At 36.4% G+C, this 13,815-nt stretch overlaps 1 protein-coding gene across 1 annotated transcript in view; it reads right to left on the bottom strand.

The window, feature by feature from the left end:
• LVRN (laeverin) overlaps nucleotides 1–13,815 on the bottom strand; it is a 59,334-nt gene that overhangs the window by 15,156 nt on the left and 30,363 nt on the right. Inside the window, exons 7-14 of the mRNA XM_066274116.1 lie at nucleotides 11,968–12,111; nucleotides 10,967–11,032; nucleotides 10,811–10,876; nucleotides 10,229–10,401; nucleotides 7,634–7,710; nucleotides 7,129–7,268; nucleotides 4,594–4,649; nucleotides 1,510–1,663 (exon numbers count right to left, since the gene is read on the bottom strand). Of these exons, the coding sequence (XP_066130213.1) occupies nucleotides 1,510–1,663; nucleotides 4,594–4,649; nucleotides 7,129–7,268; nucleotides 7,634–7,710; nucleotides 10,229–10,401; nucleotides 10,811–10,876; nucleotides 10,967–11,032; nucleotides 11,968–12,111 (876 nt within the window). The remainder of the gene's footprint in view (nucleotides 1–1,509; nucleotides 1,664–4,593; nucleotides 4,650–7,128; nucleotides 7,269–7,633; nucleotides 7,711–10,228; nucleotides 10,402–10,810; nucleotides 10,877–10,966; nucleotides 11,033–11,967; nucleotides 12,112–13,815) is intronic.

The following is a 13,815-nucleotide window of genomic DNA, read 5'->3' as shown; positions in this document are numbered from 1 at the left end:
TTTGGTGAAGACTAAATAATGTAATGCATGTAAGCACACTACCTGGCACATAAATCAATAAATATTAGCTATTATTATCATTTAATATCACCCCAGCCATTTCTGATTGCCTTCAAAAATGAGAAAAAATGTAAAAATTTAGAACTATTAAACTTTTACCTTGGAACTTCTATGTTTAATATATATACTTCTAAGAAAGTAAAGAGAACTGATTTATGCCTTAGACAAATTTAAGCCCTAAGTCTAAAATCAAGTTTCTTCAATTGAGCTATCCTCTGGCAAATAATAAGATTATAGAAAATTATACAGTTACAGTATACCCCTGAGAATAAACTAGATGTTATTCATGGAAGTTCTTTAAAAACAAATAGTAGTTGCTGCTTCTGTACCCCAAAGCAGTCATCAGATACTATCAATGAGCCAGTTTGATCCCACAGACACTTAAACACCTTCTATTCGTCACCATCCCTACGTTCAAGTAGGTTCCCACCAGCACTTCGGACAGTAGAGAAAAGAAAGTCTGGAACCCAGACATGCTTGTGATCTCGCCCTCCAACCGCCCCAGCAGCTCACTTGAAATCATCACCACTTAACTTACTTTCTGGTTGGTTTGTGGCCCTTAACCCTCCAAAGGGCTGCTCCCTAACTTTTGCTTTGATTTTATCTGAGCTATTTTTCTTAAGATCACTGTTGAAACTTAAAGATAGAACTTTTCTCCTTTTATATTATTTCACTAATGATGACATGTTATTTCTTCATTCATTAATTCTAATTTCCTTCTCTTCACAACATCAAAAGCAGCTTTAAAATTTGCACTTTTTTGCCTGACCTGTGGTAGCACAATGGGTAAAAATTGACCTGGAATGCTGAGGTTGCCGGTTCAAAACCCTGGGCTTGCCTAGTCAAGGCACATATGGGAGTTAATCCTTTCTGCTCTTCCCCCTTTCTCTCTCTCTGTCTCTGTCTCCTCTCTCTAAAATGAATAAATAAAATCTAAAAAAAAAAAAGTTCCTGGCCAGTTTGCTCAGTGGATAAAAAAAAAAGTTGATAAAAAAATTTGTACTTTTCTAGACATACCTCTCTGGTTTTAAATGCTGTCCCTATATATCAGAGTATTTCAATTTGCATATATGATTGTTAAAAGTAATTCTGTTTTCTTAACAATCTTCTGATCTTCTGGGGAAATAGTTGCTAATATATACTATTCTTTTCTGTAAGAGAAAAAGGCATACTATTTCTATTTACTTCTGGTTTCCTAGGACACATTGCCACTTCAATAAGAATTAAGTACCTTTCTAAAGTTCTATCGTACTCATCTCCTAGACTAGGTTTATGACTAAAGTATTTTCTTTTAAGAACAATCAGTCATTCCTTAAAAAAATGAATATATATATGGAACTAATATAACAGACTATAACTTTTGGAAAGGCCTGTTTCACAGATGCTCTTTAGAATACAGAAAGAGGAAGAACGAATTTTTTAAAACCACATAACAAAGAATGAAATTACCTTTAATAATGGGTATATATCATAGTTGTTCACATCAGAAACAAAATTCCTGGGTAGCAAGTTCACCAAGACTGCATGCCATACTATGATTTCATCTTCTTCAGCAAGGTACTTGGTTAAATCAAGTGCTGTTTCAATCTCAATATAATTGTTTCTGTTTGGTTTAAAAACACACACTAAAAAACCTTCACTTGCTAAATGAAAACCTTCACTTGCACACTTACTATATTTGTTCCATGCTTCACTGCCTGACTTCAACAAGGTAAGGTAAATCAAGAGGCTAGCAGGGAAAGGTCCCCTCTCACTGATAAGATGGAAAGCAAGCAAAGCTGACAGGTCCTCCATTTCAATTTGACATGTTTAAGTCCCCAAATTACTGGAAGCTACAGATAATCCCGGCCAAATATTGGCCTGATTATGGGGCAAAAGAATTCTTGTGCATTTACTATGCATTCTTATGAGAGTATAATTTCCCTTTAACAAGTATTAATTAAAAGTTATCATCTAATGTTTTGCCAGCACAAACTAGAATATAGGACATACTCTTGCCTACCATTGAGGAGGTTACTACCTCCAGGAGGAGCTGAGGTTTATGCATAAGTAGCTGTTGACAAATGTCCTAAAAAAGGCAATGAACATATTAAAGTAGCAAAGAAGGAAAACATAGGCATGTGATGAAAGAATTAGCAAAGGCCTCCTGGAGGGAGCATTTGAGCAGAACAATGAAGGATGGGTAGGATTGAAATGGGTGGTAAAAAAGAGGAAGGCAGCTTAGGACAAAGAAGATAAGTGGGAATTAATATGATGGGCAGACCAAGCTAACTGAAGCAGAGGATTTCTTTAGTGTATAGTTGAGAGATGAGGCTTAATTACAAAGGTGTATCAAAACTGCAGAAAGCCACAGATTTCCAATGAAAAGTTTACATGTGGTGGGAGGTGTTTTGATAACTGGGAAACATGGTGACACTGGTGCCTAAACATTTTCTTGCAATTGTGCTGAAGAAGACAGAATGGAATTCAATAGAACTGAGGGCTAGGAGCTAATGCAGTCGGCCAAGCAGAAGACTTTGAAAGCTTGACTTAGTATGGAAGCAGTGAAGGTAGTAAGTAAGGTGAGGATTCAAAAGACTATCCCAAGAACAAACAGATAAGACATGGTGACTATTTTGGGAAATGTAGAGGAGTTCAGGATATCTCTGATGTTTCAAGTTTGGGTGATAGAAAGAACAACAGCACCTTTGACAGAGAGAGAACAATAATAGCATGAGCAATTTAAAAACAAAGTCCAGTGTCCCAGGTGCTGAATTTCAATGACCACAGGATAAACAAAACACAGGAAGAGACAAGTAGAGATGTAGATGTAGAAGTTATAGACATATCTTCCACCAACATTTATTGAGTACCTTATATCTTCAAGGCACTGTACATGTACACACTAAAATAATCACTGAAATTTTTAAAAAATGCAGAAGTTATCCAAAGGAAAGATAGAAGAAAATAACACAACCATCACTGGTCTTGAGGATGCTTACCGCAGCAGAAAGAAGAAAAGTCAGATACACGAGAACCAGGTTTGCATACTAGCCAGAGTCTTAGGAAGCCAAACAAGAAGTTTCCGGGAGGATGTGGTCAATAGTATCAAAGTCACGGTAATCTTAGAGAGGAGTTTCAAAAAAGTAGTGAGCAAGGACGTGTGCTGCAGGTCACAGAGGGGAAAAGTGGTAAAGAAATGAAGGATGAAATGAGCAGACTTTTATTCAAGAAATATGACAAGCCAAAGAAAGAGGGACACACTAGATAATTTACTATGCATACTCCTTAAGTTTGTTGCCTGAAAATTTTCATTCTAAACATATATTAGTTCACCTGATTAAATACTTACCAGCAGTTTATATTGAATAAATATGATATAAATAAAATCACTAATTTTTGTAATATGTTAAAACATAGTCCATAGCTCATTAAAATTAAACCTACAGTCACCACCTTGGGTAACATAAATCATATTTTGAAATCATATTTCCAGCAACTCTTATTTTTTAGATATGTTAGCTACTTTATTTCCCTAACCCTCAATACCACAGAAAATATATGAACATATCTATAATCTTCCTAAATTTATCCATTTTAGCATTTACTAGAGTTTAAAGAGGCAAGCCTGAAACACTTGTAGTTTTTACCTAAGTTTTTATTCCTGGTTGATACTTCAAAAATAATGTTTCTTATATTTTTTTGTAATAATTTTATAAATATTTAAACACTATTATCTTTTTTCTATTTATATCTTCACTACTGCATTCTTTTCAAACGTTTCCTTTAAACGGTTTCTTTTAAAACACTGAATCATCTTTGCTGTTCTTTTAAGACCTTCTAAAAAATTCTCCATAATCAGTTTAAATCTTATTGCAGCAAAGTTAACCTAATTGAAAATGTATAGAACTTTGATATAATTACTGCCAAGTTTTGACTTGAGAAAGAACATATTCTTCCTCTCAAACTGTTGTAAAAAGCATTGTTTACTATGGCTTTCTAATTGTAATCGATGTTATTGCTCTTTCCTGATAGGACCTTTTAAATTGTCTTCCCTCCTCCCCCCTTTTTCTATTGTGGAAAAATACACATAACAAAATTTACTGTTGTAACCATTTTTAAGCGTCCAGTTCAGTGGTATTAAATACATTCATCATATTGTGCAACCACACCACCATCCATCTCCTTAACTCTTTTCATTTGTAAAACTGAAACTCTGTACCCATTAAATGATACCTCCCCTTCCCCCCCATCCCCTGGGAGCCACCATTCTACTTTCTGTCTTTATGAATATAACTATTCTAAGTACCTCATACAGTATTTATCTTTTTGTGACTATCTTATTTCACTTAGCATAATGCCTCAAGTTTTATCCATGTTGTTGCATATTCCGGGAAGTTTTATGTAATAAAATTCCACTATAACCACAGAACTTGATCCTAATCTTGATAAGTCAGGACCTGCATATGCTAAAGAACCAACTTCATAGTGATGAGGTTATTATATTTATAAGGTTCTCAAGGTACACTCTCTGAGAGAAGAAAACATACTTACTTAGATAAGGAAAATGCATCATCAATCAACTGCAGTCTGTGAATAACAGGGATAGCCTGCAAATCAGATCCCCAAATGTGCAGAAAAAGATGAGAACTTTATTTTAATAAAAAATAAATAATAATTTTCAAGGGAATAACAACACTTAAAGATCATTGCTGCTTACAAACCACTTTGACGTGAATTGTCTCATGGGCAGAGTAATGATCATCACTAAGGGTAGTCCCCATAATTTATTTATTATACATCTGTTTTTGATAAATGATCCTTCTGGACATGAATCATAAGGCTTAAATAAGGCAGAAAGTTTTGCCAAAATACTCCCTGACAACAGCATGTTAAAAAATAAAACAGAAAGCCAAGTTTAAAAGGCCTCTCCAAAACAGAAAGTATACATTAAATTGTGTTACAATGTCCAAATTATTGTCAGGGGAATTTTTTGGCATAGGAGGCATTAGATAAATATTATTTAGCACTATTTTAGTAATGCTGAGGTACTCTCTAAAATAGTATCTCTTTTCTCAAAATTTTTACTACTTTGACACAATACCACCAACAGAGCCCTTTGAATCACAGACAGGCAGGGGTCAACTGCCAACCTAACTCCTTAGGCTTCTGTTAGCACTCCCTGGCTGCTGGGCCACTGACTGTGTTAGTGTCTAAGGATGCCCAAAGCCTCCCACAGTATTCCTTCAACATCTCCCAGCATTTCCATATATTTGCTCCTAGAAAATTTATCGTCATTACATCCCTTTGAACGTGTGTGCAAGTCAAGCCTAATTTTTTCCTTGGTAGTAGTCTCATTTCTTTTCTGGCAGTAATAAAGCATTTTCTAGATTAATATTAATAATTGAAATATTTTTTATTTGCTCACCAATTATGTTGTAGGAATAATTAACCTTGGTGCGTAAACAAGTTAATCTACAGTGGTTTCAAGAAAACTTTGCTATAATGACATGACCTAGTGCTTTCCATAGCCAAGAGTGCTCTTAGAAATTAACCAGAATTCAGCTACTCTGAAAAATATTTCAAAACAAAATATCATAAATGATTTTTCTAGTTTCATTCAAAAGTGTGATAATAGTGGGGGTTTTTTTTGTGGTTTTTTTTTTTTTTTTTTTTTTTGTATTTTTCTGAAGCTGGAAACGGGGAGAGACAGTCAGACAGACTCCCGCATGCGCCCGACCGGGATCCACCCGGCACGCCCACCAGGGGCGATGCTCTGCCCCTCTGGGGCGTCTCTCTGCTGCGACCAGAGCCACTCTAACGCCTGGGGCAGAGGCCAAGGAGCCATCCCCAGCGCCTGGGCCATCTTTGCTCCAATGGAGCCTTGGCTGCGGAAGGGGAAGAGAGAGACAGAGAGGAAGGAGGGGATGGGTGGAGAAGCAAATGGGCGCTTCTCCTATGTGCCCTGGCCGGGAATCGAACCCGGGTCTCCCGCACGCCAGGCCGATGCTCTACTGCTGAGCCAACCAGCCAGGGCCACAAAAGTGTGATAATAGTTTTTAAAAATGACTGAACATGTTCTGAATACCTGATTGCGTGAGGCTTCTGTTAATCACAACACCTGCATCACTTCACTTAAACTTTACAACAACCCGTTACGGTTGCTCTGTTATGCCCATTATCATACGGATAAGGAAACTGAGGCATGACTAGCCAAATAAGAGGCCTGAGGTCACACACTTGGTAAACGATTAACAAAAATATAAACACAAATCTACCTAACCCAAACTGAATGTCTGGACCAGTGCTCTTTACTGTCTCTTCCAGTAGAAAGGCTGCTGCTTGTATGCCTCAGAGAACTTTCAAAGATAGAGAAACCTAAGACAATTCTTTTTAGTTCAACACTCTAGTTTTACAGAGTCTCAGTGAACTTGCCCAAGGATTCACAGCTGAGCCAGCTCTATAGAATTCTAAGCCAGCATCTATCTCCACCAATGGAGATTTGGATTGATTCAACCAGTTAAAACCTTACTGATTACAGCTAGGCAATCTTTTAATATTTACATATTGCATAATGACTTACAGTTATTTCACAATTTAAAGTGATATTGGATTATTATTGATATTTCGTGGATTAAATTCTCTCCTCTGAAGGAGAGTGAGAATATAATTTTTAGAAAATTAATTATTTCTAGCATATACTGCACACCTATTATGGGCTTAGAAATTTTCAGTATACATTTACCTATATCATCTCTAATCCTCATGATAAATAAGAAAGATATAATATCATTTCCACTTTAAAGTGAAGAAATGAAAGCAGGACATTTAAGTAACCTGCCTAAGATCACAAAATGAATGGTTAATAAGAAAATGTATTCTTATTTTTACCTAGAAAGATAAAATAGTGGAAAAGCGAGATTAATGTTCAAAAACACAATACAGTCAACCAAAATCTCCTCTCTCTAAGAAAAGTAGTGAGGAGGGGTATCTCTTCCCACCAGACAGATTTGTGAAAGTTCAACTCTTAAAGGCTACAGAGTACAACAATAACAATATTTAATAAAAAAATATAAAAAATAATCTTACCTTAGGATCTTTTTCAAGCTGTTGATTTAATTTCTTCCAACCTAATTTATCATAGTTAACTCGATAATATCCAGTCATATTCAAATTTAAAATTACCCAGTCATGATCGGAATCTGAAACTTGCATTTCAGGAAATAATTCTACAAAAAAAATATGTGAAATTTTTGAAATGGTATACTTGGAAAACATTTCAATATTATGTGTATACCATAACCTCTTAATTCTCAACAAACCGCATGAAACAAAAATTAAAGTAATTCTAAAAAATATATATTGATCTTACCATATAATTATATACTTTTAGATTAATAGCTTTTGATTTGAAACTTTTAAAAATCTCTGTTCAACAAGAATGATATAATATTTTAGTTTTAAACAAGATAGCTTTTCAAAAGCTAAATATTTCAACTTTCATTGTCTGCTTTTATATAATATACATTTATGAATATATGTGAAGATATTTTAATTTTTATTTGTGAAGATATTTTAAAAATTTGTTACTTACTGCTACTTTTATCTAGCCAGACTAAAGATTGTGTAGTTCCATTTTTCATCCAAAGAATAGGTACAATCCATGTGTCACTTATTGGGAAAAAAAATTTTAATTCCATTAATTTTCACAGATAAGAATGCAAGCACTGAGCCAATATTAAATGAGATGATAAAATAACAGAACTCAAAATCTTTGGTCCTTCCCTCTGGATATGGAGGACTTTACTCTTATGATTATTCCAGTGGTGGGATTCAAATAATTTAACAACCGGTTCTCTACCCTAATGCCCATTTTAAGAATAAAAAAATTATATACCAAAAGGTATATTATTATTTCATGCATTTAATACTTAAATAAGGATAAAAGAAGCACACAAAACTAGATTATGTTATGAGTTTTAAAATATTAATGCAAAAGTATTAAATAGTACCTGACAAAAAATCAGTTATTTAAGATATTTCCATATTGCTTCTTCTCTCTCTCTCTCTCTCTCTCTCTCTCTCTCTCTCTCTCTTTTATTCAGTAAGAGGGGAGGCAGAGACAGACTCCCGCATGGGATCCACCCGGCTAGCCCATTAGGGCGTGATGCTCTGCCTATCTGGGGCGTTGCTCCATTGCTCAGCAACTGAGCTCTACTTAGCACCTGAAGAGGAGGCCATGGAGCCATCCTTAGTGCCTGGGGCCAACTCACTTCAATTGAGCCATGGCTACAGGAGGGGGAGAAAGAGAGGGGGGGCGGGTAGAGAAGCAGATGGGTGCTTCTCCTGTGTACCCTGTCTGGAAATCAAACCCAGGATATCCACATGCTGGGCAGACACTCTACTACTGAGCCAGCTGGCTAGGGCCCCATACTGCTTTTTGATTGGAGTCTTCATTTGCAAATTTTTTCATCTGTGGACGAAATGAATATTACGGGCACTTAAAATACACTGTTGCACAGATGAATATTTAAAAAGAGTAAGGAATGTGAATTTGTGATTTCCACATTGGGTGGCTACCCAGGTGCCCACTTTAGAGAGAATTGTGATTACAAATGCCATTTCAACAATGTGTTCGCAAAACTCAACAAAAAATTAGGTATCAGTTCTGCTGAACCGGTGCAAACCAGCTGAATCCCACCACTGGATTTCTATAAGCTGGTTTTTCTTTAGCTATTTGTTTACTCTCTTGTTGTACATTATAGATCTACTTCTTCTTATTAGTTAAGGTAGCTACTAAGACTATCTTATATCTGAAACTTTAAAGGCCTGTTTATAATAAATTATAACCACTTGGTCTTTTCCGAGGTTGTTCAAACACTGCTGACAGACCCAAATTCATCCTTGCCAAGAGAGGTAAAGGGCAATTTAAGAAGAAAAAGTTTGACAAACATTTCAAAAATGATTTTCTGTGTCAAGCTTTCTCCCCATCTGAAAAACTTTCAGCATGAATCAGCCAGGTTATTCATATTTACTGAATGCCGATATTCTTCCCACATTGGTGACCATGACCTGGACAAAGCAGCTGACCACAGGGAGGGTGTTAGTCATCGGAAGGAACACACTACTTGGAATTTGGGCAAACTTTCCAATATTGTTCAAATGCTCTTAAGTCTGGGTTCTCAAACACAATAAACTGGGGGTCTGTGTTTACCTGATAGCTAAGGCATATCGCTTCTCAAAAGACACAGAATATCACAGTGAGAAGAGACATTTTGATCTCTTGTTCCTCTCCCCTGCAGTTTTAAAGAAACAGTAGGATGACCTGAAAATTTTGGTGGTAGTATTTGAAAATTAATTACTCATTTGTAGTGATGCTAAAATGAGATGTGAGGATCAAAACTTTACAAAAAAACCCAGCTGAAAATCATCTAATAAGTTAAGATATAGAAGGGAAGGAGAAATTGATGAATGCTAAGCCATTTTATAAATATTATTTCATTTCATTTTTACAACAATCTCCTGGGATACATGTTATTACATTTACTTTATAGATAAGGCAACTGAAATTTGGAGATTTTTAAATAAGATTTGCTTAAGATTTGAATTTTGGTGACATCAATATTTGAACCCAGGTATAATACTATCTAAAGGCCATAATTCTAATATTACAAATATTAGAAATAATACAAATATATATATATATATGCAGGTGTGACATGCACAGAGTTACCATTCAGCACTGTTTCTAGTAAAGAGAAGATGACCTTGCAACAGGATCTCCTTTTCTCTTAATTAGCAAGAGGTCATCCATGGCTCTATGGCATTGCCTGTCACTCTGAATCCTTAGTAATTCAATATTTCTGTCTGAAGGGCAAAAGGGAATACATAACACCCAAAGTATTGGTCACCGGTGTGTGTGTGTGTGTGAGAGAGAGAGAGAGAGAGAGAGAGAGAGACGCAGGCCTCCCTTAAATGAAGGTCTCTGGCGTGGCTCGGGAAATCAGGGGGCTCTGCCTCATCCTAGCACCCCAGTAACATCCCCCATGGAGTCTTAAGTCACCAACCCAGAGTCACTCGGCAAAACGGTATGTAGCCACAGGGTTCTGCTTCCTTGCCATTAGCATGATCTCCATTTGACCAGAACTCAACCCCAAGGAAGGCAAAGACAGGGAACAAATCTACCTACTTGTGGGTTAGAAGAGTCTGATTTTGAACCTTTCCAAGAAAAAATGGCTCTTGTTTCATGATGCCAGTAGATACATTTAAGGTGATAACTGGAAAGCCACTCTGGTGTGTCCAACTGTCCATTATGCTTTTTATTGTTGCTGGTAAAACAATTTTACTCTGGTTATCTATGGCCTGTTGCAAAAAATTATCAGAAAAGCAGATATGTATCATCAAAATCTTTTTTTTTTCATCATCAAAATCTTTTGAGGTAGCAATCTCCTAAAAAAAACCCAAAAAAACAACTACATAGCTATTCAATATAGTAATTTCCAGTGGGTGATATTGTGGGGCAAATTCAAAACTCTGTTCAACTCTTTATCTGAATGGTTCCTTAGCTCATTCATTCATTCATTCACTGAACACATATTTTTAGATCTAATATGTACAGGCTGTATTCTGGGCACTGGGAACATAGTGATAAAGACTAAAGAAATGGTCTCAATCAAAGGGAGTTTCACAAACAAGGCAAAACATGCATGGCTCCCCATCTTGTTAAACTCTATCATACAAACCAGAAATGTATCAGGAAGTAGGACAATACCATTTGAAAATGCTTCCATAGATCATCTTGCTCAGCATTTGAGTAAGAAAATGTTTCCAAATATGACTGTAAAAATAGAAAGTTAAGGTTAAAATAAATCACCTCCCAAAGCAATTTATGTTTAATACTTTCCACGTGACAATTTTGTAAACTCACCTTAAGTGCGCTGATAAATAAATTCTCATTCAGGAAACTAGAAAGCATCCGGGCCATCGACGCTCCCTATAACGTAAGATGCTGTCCATGACTTGAACAAAATTCATTATCTAACTACTAACACATTCCATTTTGATAAGCATTATTATGGGCTGTGCTCCTGATTGCATTGTGTAATTTAGTTCAATGTTTCAGTTATTTCAAAATATTTTAATAAAATAGCAGACTGTCAGTAATTAAAAGGTAAAAGGTGAACTAATGCCCTACATATAAAGAGTTCAGGGTACACAAAATGTTTTAAATTGATATATTTATATGGCAAGAATAAATTTATATCAAACAGAAAGGTTTACCTTAAAAGTAGTCAGTGTGTAAGTCTATTTATAATGTTAGATGGTATTGAGCACCTAATATGAGCTTGATTAATATTTACTAGATAAGAATTGATTTAACTACATTTTCTTAAATCTATCTACTGAATATATTTAAGGTTATTTGTATCAAAAGTTGGATAGGGCCCTGGCTGGTTGGTTCAGTGGTAGAGCGTCGGCCTGGCGTGCGGGGGACCCAGGTTCGATTCCCAGCCAGGGCACATAGGAGAAGCACTCATTTGCTTCTCCACCCCCCTCTCCTTCCTCTCTGTCTCTCTCTTCCCCTCCCACAGCCGAGGCTCCATTGGAGCAAAGATGGCCCAAGCGCTGGGGATGGCTCCTTGGCCGCTGCCCCCAGGCGCTAGAGTGGCTCTGGTCGCGCAGAGCAACACCCCCGGAGGGGCAGAGCATCGCCCCCTGGTGGGCAGAGCATCGCCCCTGGTGGGCGTGCCAGGTGGATCCCGGTCAGGCGCATGCGGGAGTCTTTCTGACTGTCTCTCCCGGTTTCTAGCTTCAGAAGAAAAAAAAAAAAAGTTGGATAGTAACATATTAGTCTATGATCCTTAGAATGAATTTTATGCCACTTTCTGCAAGAGTGTAGAACAAAAGGAAACATATGACTGATTTTACCTTATTGTACGTAAATAAGTCAAAGAGCTCATTTATTTCATTCATTTCTGTGAAATTCTCCACCTTCATGGATACAGCTCTAGACACCAGGGCGTGATCTTCTCTGAGAACATCATGTAAAATGTTAAAAAAAAATATCTCATTCTAAAAGGAAAAGATTGAGCCACATTAAGTTCTGAGGTGTCACAGAAACGCAAAATTCAATGTTTCCAAAATAGTTTCAAAAACTGACATTGAAGAGGAAACCCCCCCCAATATCTGAAAAGTGCTCTGTGAGCTGCTATATGCCAAATAAGTCAGGATTCCATGAACAATAAAACTCTGGGACACTTTTCTTCCCATTCAGTGTCCTTTTTATTTCAATTTTTTTAAAAAAACAATTATAAAAGTTAATGCGATTTCCAAGAAAGCCATCTACGTTTCCCCCCAGGAAGTCCCTGGGGGAAAAGCATCTCTTGGTGGTTTTAATCCTCTAGAATTTTATAGATCATTTTATTAGTATTCCTTTAAAATCGATCAGTCTCTCTTACATGGACATTTATAAACCAAAAGCATGCCATAGTTATAAATCCACAAGGATGCTGATGTAATAATTAGTAATTGAAAGTAAATCCACAGACTGGATACAAGAGTTTAGAATTTATGCACTAAGAGAAGGCAGTCTGTTATATTTTAATGAGAATTACAGAACTCTCCAAAAGACTAAATCTCTCTAACGCATGACAAGGGCCACTTCTTTCTGAAGGAAGTGTAGAAGGATGATCAAAGGATTGCTAGCAGTGTGTGGAAGGAGGCGCCAACGACGGGGCAGTGGAGAAGCTGCAGGGACAGCTCACTCATGCCCCTCATAATCCACAGGAGGCCTCTCCCAGGAGGGTCCCCACGTTGACTCTCACCCCTGGACATTGTCAGATGAACTTGCAAATTCTGTGTTGCTTCCATTAGCCAATGGTCCAATCAACCCTCTGATTAGCTCATAATTTTTAGATTTATTCATATCATTGATTAAGCTGTTATTAAACTCTGAGAAAACCTGTCACTTAGGGCAATGCATGTCAATAAAGACGATCTTTAATGTCAATAAAGAGCACCTGAACACTGTGTCAAATTCATATTCTAATTCAGTTGATCTGGGTTGGGGCCTATATTTTTAATAAACTACCAGCTGATATTGCTAGTTCGAGAATCACACTTTGAGTAGCAAAAGTTTAAGGGAGACATTTGTATAAGTCTGATGTTATTCATTAAATATTGGTTCTATTAGTTTAATATTCAAGAGTTCTGATTGTCATACTCAGTTTCAGTGTAACAACTAGATTAAAAGCCCATGATCTCTCAAAGATCATTGAAACAAGGCTTTTTAAAAAACAAAGCTTGTGGTAATTTCCTTAAGAGCCAGAACCTGACGCTCTTCTAGAAAGGGCTATATTCCCTCGGCCCCACAGCAATTGAGAAATGTAAACTCAGGAAGGAGTGATTACGAACCAATGAAGAAAATAAATAAATGGTACAAAAAGAAGCTAATCTTACCATCTGAGCTTCAAAAACACCACTAATATGTTTTCATCAAGTTTTCCCAGATATAACAACATCTTAGTCATTTAGTTGCATTAAGAGATACTGATTGATGTTAGTATATTCTATTCAATTAAGAACATATGGTGTAAATTTTAAAAATGGGCAGAAAATCTGAATAGACACTTCTCCAAAGAGGACACAAAGATGGCCAATAGACATAGAAAAAGATGCTCAATGTCACTAATTATCAGAGAAATGAAAATTAAAACCACAGTGAGATATCGCCTCACACCTGTCAGAATGGCTATCATCGTCAATAAATTAACAAAC

The sequence above is a fragment of the Saccopteryx bilineata genome, chromosome 4, assembly GCF_036850765.1.
Source record: "Saccopteryx bilineata isolate mSacBil1 chromosome 4, mSacBil1_pri_phased_curated, whole genome shotgun sequence".
Taxonomy (NCBI): domain Eukaryota; kingdom Metazoa; phylum Chordata; class Mammalia; order Chiroptera; family Emballonuridae; genus Saccopteryx; species Saccopteryx bilineata.
This window is presented reverse-complemented; position numbering and strand designations above follow the sequence as displayed.